Here is a 17,564-nt window from a genome sequence, read left to right as displayed (position 1 = left end):
CACAGCAGTAAACTGGGAACTGTCATTTTCTCCAATTAACTTTCAGGCTTTCTTCTTTTTGAAGGTGCCACCCAAATGCCAAACTTCCTCCAACCTGCTTTCCAGATCACACATACCTGCAATCATGAATATACAGTACGTAATTACTGTGCCTTTTTAAGGACCTCATGGTAGTCACAGTCATGCTACAACATTCTCGTGATTTAGACAGGCTGCAGAAAAAACATCACCCACCATCTCCCACAAATTCAGCCTCTCAAGAGAAGGAAACTCCAGGTGATTAACTGAGCATAGCTGCACTGCAGTTTCAGAAACAGAGCAAGGTGAATGGATTAATACATATTAAACAAGTATTAACAGCTGTACAACAAAGAAGAGTTTGCTTTCATACTCAGATCACAGCTTCACCTGAACAAAAAGAAAACCAAAACAGAAAGTCTTATAATAATATCAGAGCAGGCAAGGGAGCATATCAGCATGGCTCGCTTAGTTATCACAGCTCAAAGGTCTTGATACATTTGCAGGGTGTAAAACCAGCCAGACCTTCCCGTCTGCTATTGTATTGCACAAAAAAAGGCCTGGCATGAGAACCTGGTCTAGGCAGCTTCTGTACTCAGACGTCTTTCATCTGAGGCATAAATGGTGGTTTAGTCACAGTCCTTAAAAGCATTTGGAAGCTGGATCCCAAGCAGAACGGTGTGTTTCTATACAATAAAGACTTTTGTTATGAATCTTCACCCTGAAGTTCCCCCATCAGCAGAAATTGTTGCTGCTGACAGCAAACTCCACTGAATGACATGTGTATGTAAGTTGCTCTCTTCCAAAACAGATGGCAGAGAGACACTATTGCTTCTTTAAAACACAGTGAAACCCATCTGACTTCTCCATTCTACACAGCTTTAGAAACAAAGCACAGAAAAACACCTTCCTCCCATGCCTTGACACTCATTAGAGCTCACATGTTGACCCATGTACTGTAAATAGCCGTCCTTCAGAGCGAGGTCATACACAAGCAGCTCCCAGCCCATCAAGCCATTTGCATGATTCAGAGGCACTTTTCCCCAAAATTCAGCCTGCACTGCACGTTTCCTCATCTCTTTTAGCAGTGACCTTGGCTAGATTCCCACCTCGCTGCCAACCCACGATATTCAGATGATGGTGGTACTTTACGATTGACAAACAGGGTCCTGCTCATGTCAGGAATCGATACGCCAAAGCCTTCAATCAGAAATGTCAAAGCAGTTTTAAAATCTATGCCCTGTATTAATGGATTTTAATGGATTTGAATGGAGATGTTTGATTTACTGTAGGGGAGCAACAAATCAATGATCCTTTATGACATGTCACATCTCGTGACAGTGTCCCCTCGTCCTGTTGTGTCGGGGGGATGATGACTTGCCACTTCACAGACATCTGTGATCTATTAGGCAACACTTTCAGTAGTTTAATATCATCCCACTCTGGGTGTCCATCTTTCTTCTCTGGATGAGAGGCATGAAAGCATAAATTAAAACCTCCTGGGTGATGAAATGGTCTCCTTCAGATTTGCCTTTTCTAAATTTAACTGCGACTGCTGCGATGTGTTCATATGATTCTGTGTGGGAGAATTTATCAGCACAGCGTTGTTTAAACAGGTCAGTGCATCAGGCTGGTTATCCAAATCTCCTCCTCCTTTGAACACTGTCCAGCAGCCAGTGTTTTATAAAAAACCACTGACATTTAGTCACTTCCATAGCCAGAACTTAGATTGTAGCCCGCCACTTGCCATGGAGAAACTTGTTTTAGTTTCCATATCCCAGCAGCACAACATGCTGTAATCACCATCAAGAGCAAGGAGGTGTCCTGATCTGTGATTATCTGCCGCATTCAGGACTTCAACAGCATCCAGTAATTACAGGTGAGCCCAAAAAAAAAAGACTTTATGAAAAGTTATGGATGATCAGTGTGTCAGTGAGCTATATTTGAAATCTATCAGCTCTTGATGGCCAATTTTGTACTACATGAGTAAAGCAAGTTCTAATAACTCACTTGGGACTTCACTCCAGTACTTACAAGCTACGTGCTTTTCATATTCATAAAATAAAACTAATTGCCTTTCATGGATGAAATGTTCTAAGAATTTTTAATCCACATCAGCTGCAAACTCTAAAAATCCATCCCTATGTATTTCAAACTCCCCCTCCCACCTGCTCACTTGTAACATGTTTGCTGCAAACAAACTATGAGGCAGAGAGAATCATCATGCTCCTACATCAGTATTATTTGTATTATTTTTTACAGGTTACTCCTAAAATCAGTTGCCCACATTCTCACATGCTTAAAATAAACTGAAAATACTATTTAGTGAGGGGAAAAAATAGGCAAAATCTCCCATTCCTACAAGGAGGCAGTTACAAGAACAAGTTTACTCCTTTGCTGCAGCGTGCTGTACAAGATTTTTATGCAAGTGTCCATACATGATAATTAAAATGTGTTATGAATGAAATGACACAACACTTGCAGTAACTTCCACGTGCATGTTCCCACCTCCAGCTCTCCTACATATCTACAACTACGAAGGTGAGAGCTGCATCCTCTGGAAAACCACAATTATCCCACGTGTACAGTGAACTAGACAGAGGAATCTGCAGCTTTTGAGGGTTGACGGGCCATGTTTTCTAGCGTGAAAGCTTCAGTTTGCATTTCAGTTTTTCAGCCTTCCCTTGCACTGCTCTACAGGATGGCAGCAGGCCTGTGCAAGAGGCAGCAAGCTCCACTCCTACCCCAGATCTCCAATATCTCCATGGCTTGAGGATCAGTGTCTGGAATACACTAAGTGTTTTCACCACGGGAGGAGGGGAGAGTTGGCTCCTCTTCCACTTGGTGACAAGAATTACTTTTGCCAATGCTGTGGTCACTGAAGGGCCCCATTGCCAGCTGCCCATTCCAAGAAGCCAGGCTTGCTATGTCTGCAGAAGCTTAGTAGATAAACACTTCCCAGCAATCTCCTCAGGAAACCCGAGTGCAAATCAGGCAACAGCAATAACAAGATACATGTGTGCAATCCCATCTTGGGGGATGAGAAATGTGGATTTCTTGGTCTTTAGTAACCCTACTAAAAATTCTGTTCCATTTTTACAGCCCTGTTTCTCATGTGCCATTGCTGTAGATAAGCCTGAAAAAGACTGATAAATAGAAAATGTAAATACCAGAAGTTTAGGTCAAGTATGCAAATGCCTGTTTCTGAGACTGTCATTTTAATTTTCCCTTAAGTCCCCATTCACCAACTTGTGTTATCTAGGCACATGACTTTGTAAATTCTTCAGGTCAGGAGCTGTCCCAATCCATTTCACGTTCCGCTGCAATTGCCTGTACTACATCATACCATTAGTGTGGCAAAATTAATAAAAATGTAAATGTATCAGGGGATTGCAGCATAATTTTGGAAAATACTGGTTTAACTGTCTTGGACAGTTAAAATTCTAACTAGAACAGATTTTGAGCAAGGCTTACAAACAGTTTGGCTTATTTAACACGTGCAGCAGGGAAGCAAACCCCCAGCAAATGAAATAGGCTGCTCTGGTGCTGAGTACGGATGGGAGGGTAACTTTCCCAGTGTGAACACATGCAATCTTCTGGAATCTGCAGAGAACCAGTTCCTGCTTGGGAAAGCCATGAGGACCAGCAGCCTGCCCTGTTCACTGTGACCAGCCCAATGACAGAGCTTCACCAGCTCTGGCCAAGGTCAGCTTCTCCTGGGCATTCCCTCCTGTTTCTGGGTGAATCACGACTTTCTCCACTTCCTTTGGGTTTAATGTTCATGTACACTGTGCACGTCCTTCCTCTGAGCCCAGCAGCAGCTCCCTAAGCAACCAACAACTGCGTAATGCTGCTTTTAATGAAAGGGAGCCTTTAGAGGTGCAAAGGCTGAGCGAGGCTGCACCACTCCAGCTCCCTCCTGGTGATCACCGACAGCCAGGAGATGATTCTGCATCCAAACTGAGCTTTGCTTTAAGCAATGCTACACGTGAAATACCTCATTACCCACATCAAGACTCCAGGCAATACCCATTAAGGAACCTGGTAGGAAAAGGGGTTTTTCTACTCACTGGCTATGCCAAGTCATTGGCATGGATAGGGATTTAAAAGGCAGTTTTAATTATAGTAGGTAAAACCCACAGATGATCAAGCTGCAGTGTCAGAAAACCATCAGAACTGAACACTGACCCATTTGGGTTGTTTGCTGAACTTTAATCACTTTCCAAGTCTGACAGCTGCTCAAACTTAATTGCTCATTACACTTGTAAATAAAAACTGATCTCACTCTCTGATTAGCCAACCATCTTATAGTTGCCATAACAACTTCTTGTCTAATAAGTGATTTCAGATTTACCATTATTTGTACTAGCAGAAAATTTCACAAAGGTCTGAGTTCGCTCTTTTCAGCAAAATACCCTTCTAATTAAAACCACCGAAAATCAGTAGAGAAAGGGCAGCTCAAAGATAATGAAAAAAAACCAAGCTATTTACTACAACAGCTTAAATGTGAGCTCAGGGTAACACAAACCCAAATACATGCTGCATCCAGCCCAACCTCTACATCCCACTATCAATCATCTTATCATGCCTATATCCCATAACACCTGCTCAGGAAAATACCAGACAGCATTCAGGAAATAACTCAGGTCACAGTGTGGAGGCGGATTTCAAGACTCACTCCAGATGAAATATTCCAATAAAATTTGTGTATTTTCTCTCCTAATCCTTAAATTAGGAACCAATTAACTGGTGAAATTCCTTAACACTCTGTTAACTGATCAGAGAGCTTTTTGGTGACAACTGAGCAGTTAAGATCCTCAACAACTTATATAAAAGAGGGAAAAGTGTTGAGCCAAACAGATGTCCATTGCTTCAACTGCAGTCAAGGAGGTTTTTGAGGAAAAGCTACAACATAGTATCTAATCTCTGGATCACTTCAGTCAAAACCTTACTTCAGGCAGGACTTTTTGGACAAAACTACTAATTAAAGCCTTGCGGTTGTCTAAAAAAAATTAACTGTATTTCAGTAAGTATTTGGTCACCAAAGCTTAAGTAAAATGCCTCTATTAAATATACAGATGTATTTATTAGTCTCGGAAGACAAAGCTATGAAATAGCCCTCACCTGTAGGCCCAGAATATCATAAAAACTTTCCAAAATGTGCTGACAAAGCTGCTGAAGCTTGCAATTTATTTAATATGCTCAAGGTAGTTTTTTGTGTTTATAGGCAAGGAAAGACACCCCCTTCCTTCCAAAAGGAAAATAAATGCAGAAAGCTGTAATTGAGACAAAACAAAAGGGGTTTTTTTTTAATAAAAAAAAGTCAGGAAATACCAGATTTTTAAAAAAGACTTTCTGCATTTACTAAGCTAGGCAAAAACCCAGAATTTTTTTGTTATTTGGGTCAAATAAAAAACCAGTCATATTTCTTGCAATAAATGTATCCCATGGAAATAAAGAGGATGCAACATGTTCAAGTTAACCTCTTCAACATTCCTGACCACATTTGGGATGCAACGAAGTCTTTCCTGCCTTAAGAACAAGAAATCAATGCTCTGAAAAATTCTTGGGATTCAAACACAGTTTACAACACAAATCTGCGCCTTCACTTTGTGTATGTTTTCTTTGATCTGAATTTCTTCCCAAGCTAATTTAACCCAGAACGTTTCTGAGGACCAACTGGGAAACAGGATGCCTTACGCTCAAAGAATAAGCAGGCTACAAGGTAACCAACTTATTCAACAGGTTTCTTCTGAGTATCTCCTCATTTTTGAGTCTCCTGAAGCTCTCTGCGACTACACTGAGCTGCCAAATGCTGTGAACCAAGAGATCCAGGAGCATGGGTAAATAGTCCATACACAGCCATGCCAGGAATTGCTCAAACACAGACAGGGCATGGATTTTTTTCATCCTTCATCTTTGATTTTGAAATGAGTTACTACATTTTGGAGCCCACCTCACAATTCTGTCAGGTAGAGAACTACCATGGAGTGCATATTTAAATTTAGAGACAGTGCTGCCAATAACAGACTGGCTGGATTTATTTGCATCTCTCCCTCTTGAGCAATGGGAAATGTTACCTATAGATGGAAGATCTGACTCCCTGGGTTGTATAAAAACATGTTCACCTGTAGCAAAGGAGCTGCTCCTAAGCGAAGAGAGACCCAGCTCTAGCAAAGCTTCTAGACCGGTATCTTATGTGCTGAAGCACCATCAGTTTAAAAAGAGCCTTTTGCCACTGACAGAAACTGAAATGATCGGGCAGACCATCAGCAGAATAACTACACAAATACAGAAGATAAGACTTATCTATTCTTGGTAGGATTTTTATGCCCAGCTACAAGTTTTTTTTACATAGAAAACTAGGAATTCCCCAGGCAGATGCAAATGAGAAAGAGGAAAACAAGTTCTGGATGATCTGCACAGACTCATCGCTGCATTTCACAGGCTTTAGGGGCCCTTCCTCACGTCTCAGGGCTCCCACAATGTCCTTTCTCCCTGTGTTCTCTAAACATTTATGCTCTTATCACCTATACATTGTACAGATTTTAAACCCAAACACAAAGGATGAAATGACTTTTAGTCAAGTAGGAAACACCAGATGAGGAAGGAGGTTGCTAGGCCAGCCTCGAAGAGCCCCAGTCCTGAAGGTACCAGGCAGCACCTTCCCCAGGAGGGATCATCTCACCAAAACTTCTGCAAGAGCTGTTGCTGTCCCTCCACTGACTGCTATCACTGAGAATACCACAAATGCCTTCATCACCTTCAAAAACTGTTAATTAAAAACTCAGTGTAGTTTATGAATTCATAGGAAAGTCTGCCTACCTTAAAACTGTTCCTCACTAAGGAAAACACACAGTACTTTTTTGGGGGAAAATTGTTTTGAATGAAATATTAAAACTGTTGGAAGGGTTTGTGGGGGATTTCCTGGGGCTTTTAGGCAAGCATATTTTAAATATGAAGTTTAAAAAAATCTGCTGAGTTCATGAACAGAGCAGTAACAAACTGGGAACAAGCTGTCCTCACTCTTACATACAGACAGCTATTAGAAGCATATGGAATATACATTTAAGCGTAGCATGCTGAAAGAGATAAAACAGCATTACTCAAAAATACATGTTATAATACCTTCACAAACTACAATCTGCTTTTGTGCCTATAAAATAAATCCAGTCTTAGAAACCCAGTATTAAATGGTATTATACTAATTACCCAGCTTCACACGTGTAGGTAGTTTCTCCAAGTTGCCAGATTCATGACTCAGTATTTATTTGCTCTTCTAAAAGCAAAGATATCCATTTTCATATTTCATGGAGATTTTCCTTACAACATAATCCATTGTCATGAAGTGAAAGCAGATCCAAATAATCTTATAAAACTAAAAGCACTTTATCAGGCTCTTTTTGCATGACAAGCACAATTCTGAATGAGCAGTGGGGGGGCCTGGATTTCTAACTGACCAGCTACAGGAGTACCTAGAAAAGTACTTCAGCTCTGAGGAGAGAACTTCTTGTGCCCTTTTTACTGCAGGCAAAGGCAAAATTCATCTTTCTGATACAGCAAGAAAAGTTACTGCCACCTTGTACTGACAAAAACTTCCCTTAGACCAGGGGACAACGCCTCCGTGGTTATGGGTAAATGCAAAGGATGTTTTATTTTATTATAAGGCAATGAATGAAGAGAGAGAGGATTCAGAGCCCAACAGCACACTGCAAAAATGATATTTTATGGGGACCACATTCTAAGAGTATGGTGTGCACTTTAAACACTGATTTCTAGCACTGGGGAAAGGCTTGTCTTTAAAAAAAATGTTTCACATACAGCACAGCAAAGTAGTAAGTTTACTTTGAAGGGAATTTAGGGAAATTGTGGACAAGAGAGCCTGGATTAATGCCTCCTGCAGGACTACCACGGGCTGCTGGCTCTAATGTATTTCTCTGTTCCTGCATGCAGCTATCAACTCATTTATTTAGGAACCGTTTTTATTCTAAGACTCATAAAAATCTTAGAGATATAAGAAACCTGAAGAAAGGGCTCAAGTGCTTCTCACGGAAGGGAAAATAAAAAGGTGTTTTAAACCCCCTTAGCTGGAGCATTTTCCCATTAAAAAGAAAAAAAAAGGGGGGGGGGGGCAGGCCGGAACAAAACACCAGCTCTGAAAACAGACTGTATCCACTATACATATTATCAATTTAACAGCCTTGAATGGAAACTGCAAGTGCTTTGATACAAATCAATTGAAAAGCTGTCTGCCACACTGTTGCTTCTATAAAGTGCCTCTGTATCTTTTGCTGAAACCTTGTTTTTGTAGCCTCCTTACACAATACTCTGTATTAAATCACCACACTGCTCCTCCTCCAAAAACAGACTCCAAGGCAAGAGCCCAGACTGGCACCATGCATTGAGACTTCCCTTCAGCAACAGGGACCAGGGGTGTAAACCAGTAGCACCTGATCCCCACTCCCAGCCACACAGGACAACGTCCTTTCTACTGTATTGTTAAAAATTAACTTTCAAGTCTCGCTGCACTGAATTCAGGTGCTGAACTTCCCTCCCAGAGGTCTTTGGCTCTGGGTCAGGCAGATTTGGGGCTGCAGTGAGAAGAGCTGAGTTCAGCAGCACACAGAGCCCTGACCAGAGCCTGACCAAAACTGACCTTGATGCCCCTGTCCAGCACCCCGTGAGGAGCCCATTTCACACCTCACTGCCCCAGGTCAGCCCTCTGCACCTGCATGAGGCGGGCAGCAGCAAGGCTTGGTTTGGATTCAAAGAAATAAGCATTTTCCTGAAGCCTTTGCAAAGTCTCCAGAGTAAAACCAAAAAAACTAAACCAGGCTTTCTCGTGTCTTCACATGTAAGCCATATGGCCACTATCAAATAAGCAGAATGGCCACAAAAGAGTCACCAGCACTCCACATTCTGGTAATTCAATCAGCTTTAATCGGCGAAGATGTTTTCGCCAACCTGCAGCAAGGGTATTTGTTCTAATAACCTTGAATAGAGTGGTGACACTTTAAAGATGGCTCCATTGAACAAAGAAAGATAAAAATGCAATTTATGGCAGGATGGTGAATCTCAAGGCAAATTCCCACTACTGTAAATTGCAGCTTTTTCTCCAGGCCAATCCCTCTCCACACAGCAAGCACTCTGTCAGCGCTGCTTTACTACACATCTTCCTGCTCTTCTGCTCCTCACTGGTTGGGATATTCTTCAAGATAGTATTTACAGTAGTGATTGGAAAAAATAAACAGTTCAGTCATAAGAACTGGGCCAGCAACCAATGCCACAAAGGGTCTTGTCAACCTCGATGTACTTGGCAGCCTACGAAACCCACGGCACCCAATTCCGCCCTCTAGACTCTCACCAGCTGTCACAAAGACCTTCTGAAAAACACCTCACAAAACCTTTGGGAAGTATTGGATTCTGCTACAAAATCCTGGGTGAGATTTTTGGTTTATATGTAAAATGATGCTATAAGCTCCCTTCACAGCAACCTCCAGGTTAAAAGCAATATGGAATGAAAATGGTTTAAGTTCAGGAATCTCTCAGGTACAGCTGCCTGCCTTCCACACAACAGCCCCACCAAAAACCACCTGCTCTTCTCAGGAGAGGACCTTGCTGGAGACACAAGGCCAGTTTAGTGTCCAGAGGGCAATTTAAGTACTATAGCCAAATTAGGTAAGGTTCATAATTAGCAGCCATGGTGATGGCTTATATTGTTTCTGCTATGCCACCACTGGGAATTAAATACAGGGTACCATATAAGCCAGTTCAAAAATCAGGTCGGTTTCAGCCATGAGGAACCTGGCTGCCACTTCAACTGGCACTTTAGATGCAGGAGACTCTATCCATCTCCATTACAAATCCTCTGAGCTCATCCTAGCATTACTTTCCCACATTAAGCAAGAGTTAACATAAAAAGCCTGCCTAGCTTCAGACATTATCCAGATAAAGAGGAGAAAAGAGAAAATCCTTTGTATTACCTCTCTCAGCTCTTCCCAAACCTTTTCTGACATCTTTGTTCTTTCAGACCTGGCATTTATCTGCAGATATTGTAGAGCCCTAATTAAATCTTCTCGTGAACCTCTGCTACTTCCTGGCAGAGAACACACATTCTTGGTGTGCTGATGGACCTACAGGATTTTCTGCAATTCTCCCTTATGGTGAGTGTTAGGCCTTGCTTGAAAACATCACAACTGTGTACAACACAATATGTTTAAACAGAAATACAAAATTATTCCATTTCTTTCAATGAATGAAGAGAAACATAAGTGAAAATTATATTCCACAAGCTCATTGGAAAAACAAACTGTGGAAGCACTGGGCAAATAGCAGTGTCTGAGAACAAGGCATGCTTTTGTTTTACTGCTGTCTCAGAAAGGGATAACTGGCAGCGATAGGAGAAGCAGAAAAATTTGTCTTCCAAAATAAAATCTGCAGTTATCTCTTCCCCCTGGGAGTAAAAAAAAAACATTCTGAAAGTGCAGCTGAATTTTGCATTAAGGGAAGCTGCACACCTAACCTTATCTGATGGAAGCAGCTCAGTGTTCAAAGCCTCAAAGCTGGCAGCAACCGCTCATTCAGTGAGAGAAGGGATGTGAGAGCTGTGAAAACCTTTGCACTCTGGACTTAAAGAGGCAGAAGGCTAAAAAAGAAGATTTTACTGCTCCTCCCTCCCTGTCCCCCAACAATCCTTCAGCTCCTTCAAACCACTGACTGATGCTGAAAGAAGCTGCCAATGAAGAAGGAGAAATTGCTGCCTTCCCTTCCCAGGCTGACGGCAGAGGCCTGGCCCAGCAGCAGCTCTCCTGGCAGGGGTGCTCTGATGGCCAAACACAACAAAGCCAATTCATTCCAAAATCACCTTTCAGCTGAGCTGTTCTCATTATTCTCCCCCGATTCCCAGCACTTCTCTCCCTAAGCAGAAGAAATAAACACCCCAGATGGCTGAGGATAAACAGCAAGTTATACATATGCTCCACATAGCCTGACAAAGAGAGTCCGGCCATGCTCAGACCACAGCGTGAGACTCACCCATGCAAGGGCCCCTTTACCTCAACAAGGGGTGTCCCTGCACATGGGGATGAGGAAAGGATGATAAAAGAGGTTTGAAGCCATGAGGTGACACTCTGCAAAGTTTTCTCCACTATAATTTTCAAAGACTTCCATCATTCCATAAGTCAACGTAGAGCAGCTACAGGCTAGACTACGCAGAGCTGTATGTTACAGAATCACAGAGTGGTTTGGGTTGGAAGGGACCTTAAAGATCATCTCATTCCACCCCCTGCCACAGACAGGGAGACCTTCCACTATCCCAGGTTGCTCCAAGCCCCATCCAGCCTGGCCTGGAACATTCCCAGGGATGAGGCAGCCACAACTTCTCCAGCAACCTGTGCAAAGGCCTTACCACCTTCACAGGGAAGAATTTCTTCCCAATATTCCATCCACCCCTACGCCCTTGTCAGTTTGAAGCCATTCCCTCTTGTCCTGTCACACCAGACCCTTGTAAATAGTCTCTCTTCATCTTTCCTGTAGGTTTCCTTCAGGTATTGGAAGGCCACAACTAGGTCATCCCAAGGCCTTCTCTTTTCCAGGCTGAACAATCCCAGTTCTCCCAGCCTTCCCTCGCAGCAGACATGCTCGACTGAGCATCACCTTGGCTTTGGGACTGCCCGCCCTCCTGCACTGCAGGAACCTGAGCCAGCCTGTTCCTTCCCACCACAATGTCAGAGATATTCAATTTCTCCAGGGCCCAAAAGAGGAAAGCAGGAGGCACTGAGAGCCCACCCAGCTGAGATGAAAACTCAGTTACCAAACTCTGCACAAGTGGTGCCCAGGCTTTCTCCTTTCTCTTCTTTGCCCCAGCCATGGCAACCCAGACCAAAACATTAGTAGCCATGAAAGAACATGCCTGTGGGAGGGAGTAGCCACAGCAGCCCAGGGAGGCCTTGACTGGCCACACAGTGAAAGCTTGCTCAGAATAGCCTGCTAATGGCACCAAAGCATTACCAAAACCACAATTCAGGCTCCAGGCTGAAAACCGAGTGCGTATTTGTATCTCTAAACCACATCACCCCCCTGCCTACTCAGAGGTACAGGGAGGTTTCAGTACTTTGGGAAAAGCTGGATCAATGACAGGGTGGTCTGGAAGAAGGTGCTCAACTTCAGGAAAAGGAGTTGGGGGATGCAGCAACTTTCCCGCATCCATCTCGATGTGGAGTCACTCTCTTCTCACGGACAACAGCCTGCCCAAAGCCCTCCCTGCTCCCCCGGCCTCGCCTGCCCACTGATCCCTCTCCACGACCCCCACTAACTCCAGAGCCCCCACTGAGGCCTCCAGCACTCCCAAAACGCAAAAGCCTTCCAACACCTCCAAGCTCCCACCAACCCTGGAATCCCTGCTCCCCAGAGACCCTCCCAGACTCCCAGAGGCCTCTCACAGCCCCCAGAGCTGCCTCACCACCTCCAGATGCCCAATCAATCAATCAATCAATCCCCACTGATCCCCATAACGCATAACCTCCACTAAGCCCCAGAGCTCCTTACCGAGCCCAAATTTTCCCCATGGGCTCTCACAGACTATCCACCCACCGCTCCCACAGCTCCTCATAGACCCCCCACAGCCCCTTACCGACCCCCAGAGCCCCCCGCTGCGTCCAGCCCCGCCCGCTGGCCGAAGCCCCCGCTGTCTCGTCGGGCTCTCCTGGACCCCTCCGCGCTCCCCAGGCCGCCGTACCGAGGCTCTGCCCCACCGGGGTGCTGAACGGATTCCCCAGCAGAAACTCCATCTTGGGATGACAACAAACAGCGGCCCGGTGCCCGCCCCTCCCTCACCGCGCCCTGACCGACAGCCCCGCGCACCAACCACAGCGAGTCCTGACAGGCATGTCCCGCCTCCCTACGCTCGATTGGACAGCTTCAGGACGTGCCGCAACACTATTGGTTAAAGGGTGTGTCCATCACTGTCAAGCGAGGGCCCCGCCCCCGCGGTAGTCCCGCCCTTTCCCCGCCCTCCCTTTGATGGACAGCGGGGACACCGAGACGCCATTCTCCATTGGGCAAAGGCCGAACCTATCTGTAACATTATTGGGTAAAAGGAACATCAATCATTCGAGACCTCTCCGTCTCGAGGGCATGGTCCCGGCATTGATTGGCTTACACGGATTTCTCGCGCTCTGATTGGTAGCCGGCCTTCCCACCCACTCCCCGCCCATTGGCGGCTGAGTCTCTCACGTGACCGCCCGTAGCAACGCACCCGTGCTTCCGTAGCGACGGGAGGCGAGGCGCGGGTGGGGGCCGGGAACCGGGAACCGGGAACCGGGAACCGACCCAGAGCCCAGGGGACCTGCGGGTGAGAGGCCTGATGGGCCAGGATCTGGGCTTCGGTGGGTTCTGGGAGCGGGAGGCGGCGGCCTCTTCTCACCCACCGGGCAGGGGTGGTTAGAACCGGCATTGACTGAAGAGACGCTGGACGAGTTCACATCCCTGGGAGTGTTCAAGGACAGGTTGGACGGGGATTGGAGCAACCTGGTCTAGTGCAAGGTGTCCCTGCCCATGGCAGGGGTGGAACAAGATGGGTTTTAAGGTCCCTCCCAACCTAAACCATTCTGGGATAGTACAAGGAAGTGGGAGAGGAAGGTCAAAGATGGATAAATCCAGAACCTGCTGCTCCTCGGCCACAGAGGGGTTTGGTTTGTTAGTGAAATGCCATGATGAAAACAGAACTCTCTGAACTCTGACATTTATTATTCCTGTCCTATGCAAAAATAAATCAGAACTTACTCTGTAATTATCAACATCTTATGCAAGCAAAAGTTTGACAGTTCAAGTCTGTCACACTGATTCATTAACTCTGCACACTTCGAAAAAGCCCAACAGTCTCATTGCCCCCAGGGCAATATTAGTGATATTTAAATTTCCATGAAAAATTTCTTCACTGAAAGGGTTGTCAAGCATTGGAATAGGCTGACAAGAGAAGTTGTGGATTCCCCATCCCTGAAAGTGTCCACGGCCAGGCTGGATGGGACTTGGAGCAACCTGGGCTGGTGGAAGGTGTCCCTATCCATGGCAGGGGATGGAATGAGATATCTTTAAGGTCCCTTCCAACCCAAACCATTTTGGGATTCTGGGATTGCTAGAAATAGTAGCCAGGCACTGATATAATTTCTTTTTCTTTTCTGTCATCTAAGGCTGATTCCGTCTCACAATGAGTCAGTTTTTCAGTAATGTTGAGCCAAACATTATTGATGATGAAATGGTTCAGAAAGCCATCGAAGAGAAGTGTCCAGAGGACCTTGGAGATCTTGCCAGAGTGGAAAATACTAACTTTAAGGTTGTGACAGAGCTACAGCTTAGTTTTAAAAGTGAGTATCAGAATATATACATATTTTCCCTCTTCTTTTGCTAGAAGGTAATAGAATAAAGCATGAAGTGGGTAACTGGCAATTAAGCAATCATTATTAGCTTGGATTTATTATGTGAAAATTAATGTCTGGAGTTAGACTTTTGCTCATACCTGTACAAAGTAGCTTCATCAGAGGGAGCCAGGTGCTTTTGCTGGTGGGTAACTTCAAAGCTGCTTCACTTCCCACTCTTATTGTCAACTGCTGTTCTCATTTAACATTTATATTGTGCTGACACCTACAGGCCACAGGCCTATTAGGCCCCTCGGTACGTGGCCAAATCCAGCCCTGGGTAGGCTCTGCCACGGCTGGTGATTATGGGAGAGCTGTTTGGGAGATTATGGTGATTACAATCCAATCTGATGGCATTCTCTGGTCATCCATAGCATTACCACAGCTTGCCTCCTACTGTCAAACCTGTTGTAAACTTGCACTCAAAAAATGAAAAGGAAGAACATTTGGCTCAATATTTGAGTATTTGGGGAAGAGGGGTAATTTCATAGGCAAAAATCTACTGTTGATTGTTCTTTGTGTGCTCCAGTAAAATAATGTGTGTATGAGTTGATTTTCTTAGAAAAGACTCCCTTGACCTGATCCTGCATAGATTTGTTTGCAAATACAAAATACAGAACTGTGTGAATATTTTGTGCATGCAATTCCTTGGTTTATTGTGCCCTCATTAAATAAGGATAGCAGGACAGCAGATGAAATCTTTGGGGAAGCCATTGCAGGGGAAAGAGAAATGGGAGTGAGAATGTTCTGTATTTCCTGTCGCCTTGGTCCTGATGCTTTGCTGTGGGGACTAACGGCCTGCCCTTGTGATTCTGTTTTTGGAGGAAACTAAATGCAGGGATATTGATTAGTTCTAAACTGCAGCCTTCACAGAAAGAGTAGACTCCAACTTCTTCCCCTGTGATGAGAATCCTGGGAGCAGGAGAGTCATTTACAAAAGCAGGGGCTGGGCACTGCTAGACTGCAAATGCAGAGAAAAGCAGAGTCTCATCCCAAACCTCCCGCTTGGAGCTGGAGAGGAAAATGAAGGTCGAGGCCTCCTAGCAGAGGATTCATAAAGCCACTGGAGTGCAGGGCCGTAGTCAGCATCCCCTGCACGCCTCGTTGGCCTCACTGATGAGCAGCGTGCACTGGTGCAGGACACTGAGGTTAAGTGGGCTGTTTCATTGAAATCTCGTCCAGCCAGTGCACCTCTGAGCTCTCCAGGGCACTCATCACATGCTGAAAATCCTTTTGGAGGCAAGACTGGATGTGTTTTCCTTGTGCAAGGCAGCGTGTCTGCTAAAACGAAGCTGTCTCACATGAAAAGCAATTTTCTTTTATTTTCTTTTTTTTCCTGCGGCTTTAGGTATCCTGCAGATTGATAATCTGTGGCCATTAGGGAATCTGACTAAACTGCAGCTGGACAACAACGTCATTGAGAAGATAGAAGGTCTGGAGAGTCTGGTTCACCTTGTATGGCTTGGTGAGATACAGGCATAGGAGGTTGGATGCCTTCACAGGTGCAAAGCAATCTGTGATAAACCACGATGTCACCTTCCTTCTCAAACACGACTGATAGGAGCTTACCCTGGGAAGGCTGTCAGCTGTCTCTATGTCTCCTTATTTGACTGTCAAATGTCAAAATGCCTGAGTATCAGAGCTGCAAAACAATCCTTCAAATGTTTAAAAACTGGGTTTAATGCATTTGGTGTGGCAGGAACAGGAAGCTGAGGTTTCAAGGTTGTTTCCAAGATTTGTATTGTGTTTAGGGTGACTTTCAGGAATATTTATGGAAACACCTCTGTTATTTAGAAGCCTGTATTTTGTTTTCAAAGCTGCTGCAGGCATTCCAGAGCCTACAACCCACCATCTTTACCCCTGTATCCTTAAGGGCTTGGTGTCATTGTTGTCCCAAGGAGTGCCCATCCTTGTATCCTTATGTGACTGCTTGCAGCTACACAGATGCACAGCTTAGAGCATTCCCTGGAACTGCAGCCATGCTGCTGGTTGGAATTCTAAATATATCCTCAGCATGCAGGGCTTCAGCTTGTAAGCACATTGTGAAATGTCTAATGGGTTCTTCCGCCCAGTTGTCTGCACTGTTCTGCTCCACAGATGACTGATGCACTTGTGAATCACCAACTGATCTCCACAGTGTAAGCAGAGTGTTTTGAAAGACACTCACATATTCCCTTTGCCCAAAGGCTGCAGTGGTTCAGCTGCTGCTACACGAGTGTGTCAGCCACCCAAGAGACCTCATAAACTGTTTTCGGACTCTTGGCTTTCTCAGTACTAGCCCAAGGGCAAATCCTGCCCTTAGTCATGGTGAGTGTAGGTGTTAGGAGAGATGTTCTGGCAGGAGAAGAGGATATTTCAATAAGTGAAACAGCTAAAGTGAGCCTTTGCATAATTATGCTGATGTGGAACTGCCATATCTTGGTCCTGTAGGAACGACCACAACTGTGGCATTGGTGTGGCAGGCCAGAGTCTGCAAGAAACAAGATGGTGTCAGATTTGTCACAGAAATTGCCCTCTTTAGGGTATTTCCCCACCCCTTTTTTGTGTTTCCCTGTAAGGCAGAAGTCCATTTCAGGCTGTGTATGTGGACTCTGCATGGACTAACTTCAGCTTTTTCTCTCATTTAAAAGTTGCACAGACCATTGCAAGGAGGAGATCGGGATGGAGGATGATTTAATGCTGAGCCTTTCCTGTGGGACACTGACCACCCCTGAGAAAAATCTGTACATAAACTCCTACATCCAGAACTAACTGCAAGGGCAGAATCAGGGTGTTCTGCAAGAAATAATGTAATGTTTGATTTCTAAACTCTTCCCCAGACCTGTCCTTCAACAATATTGAAGTAATTGAGGGCCTGGATACCCTTGTCAAACTGCAGGACCTCAGTCTCTACAGTAACAGAATATCTAAACTTGAGCACATGGACGCATTGCAAGAGCTGCAGATTTTCTCTGTAGGGAAGAATAACCTGTCCATTCTGGAAGATGTGAGTGTTCCCTGGCTTTGCAAATATTCCCTGTCGAAGGATCAGATATTCTAAAACTGGCATTTGCCATTGTGTCCAAGCCCCTCCTTAGCTGATGAAATTCTCTTCAGGATTTCAAAGTATTTCTGAGCTATGGTTTTGGTCCT

At 44.8% G+C, this 17,564-nt stretch overlaps 2 protein-coding genes across 5 annotated transcripts in view; one reads left to right on the top strand and one right to left on the bottom strand.

Annotated features, from left to right (window-relative positions):
* Window positions 1-12,857, bottom strand: part of LOC121672965 (TOM1-like protein 2) — a 56,806-nt gene extending 43,949 nt beyond the window's left edge. For 3 of the 4 annotated variants that reach the window (XM_042045920.1, XM_042045921.1, XM_042045923.1), the window contains exon 1: window positions 12,755-12,857. In XM_042045920.1, the coding sequence (XP_041901854.1) occupies window positions 12,755-12,806 (52 nt within the window). In that variant the 5' untranslated portion in view covers window positions 12,807-12,857. The remainder of the gene's footprint in view (window positions 1-12,754) is intronic. The other variant, XM_042045922.1, reaches the window with a different exon arrangement.
* Window positions 12,858-13,281: 424 nt separating this feature from the next.
* LOC121672966 (dynein regulatory complex subunit 3-like) lies at window positions 13,282-17,516 on the top strand. Its single transcript, XM_042045924.1, has 4 exons — window positions 13,282-13,369; window positions 14,208-14,381; window positions 15,781-15,897; window positions 17,252-17,516. Exons 2-4 carry the CDS (start codon window positions 14,225-14,227, stop codon window positions 17,470-17,472), a joined length of 495 nt encoding a protein of 164 aa, XP_041901858.1. The 5' UTR covers window positions 13,282-13,369; window positions 14,208-14,224; the 3' UTR covers window positions 17,473-17,516.
* Window positions 17,517-17,564: the final 48 nt, after the last annotated feature.

The sequence above is a fragment of the Corvus kubaryi genome, unplaced genomic scaffold, assembly GCF_017639235.1.
Source record: "Corvus kubaryi isolate FWS band 111438036 unplaced genomic scaffold, C.kubaryi_AGA036_p1.0 65065, whole genome shotgun sequence".
Classification (NCBI taxonomy): Eukaryota; Metazoa; Chordata; class Aves; order Passeriformes; family Corvidae; genus Corvus; species Corvus kubaryi.
Note: the sequence above shows the minus strand (reverse complement) of the source record. Positions and strands in the feature narration are given on the sequence as shown.

Excerpts from the sequence above, each read along its gene's own strand:
- LOC121672966 (XM_042045924.1), top strand. The coding sequence starts at position 14,225 with ATGAGTCAGTTTTTCAGTAATGTTGAGCCAAACATTATTGATGATGAA. Across the intron at positions 14,382-15,780 it reads GCTACAGCTTAGTTTTAAAA|GTATCCTGCAGATTGATAAT; the intron begins GTGAGTATCAGA and ends CTGCGGCTTTAG. Across the intron at positions 15,898-17,251 it reads GGTTCACCTTGTATGGCTTG|ACCTGTCCTTCAACAATATT; the intron begins GTGAGATACAGG and ends ACTCTTCCCCAG.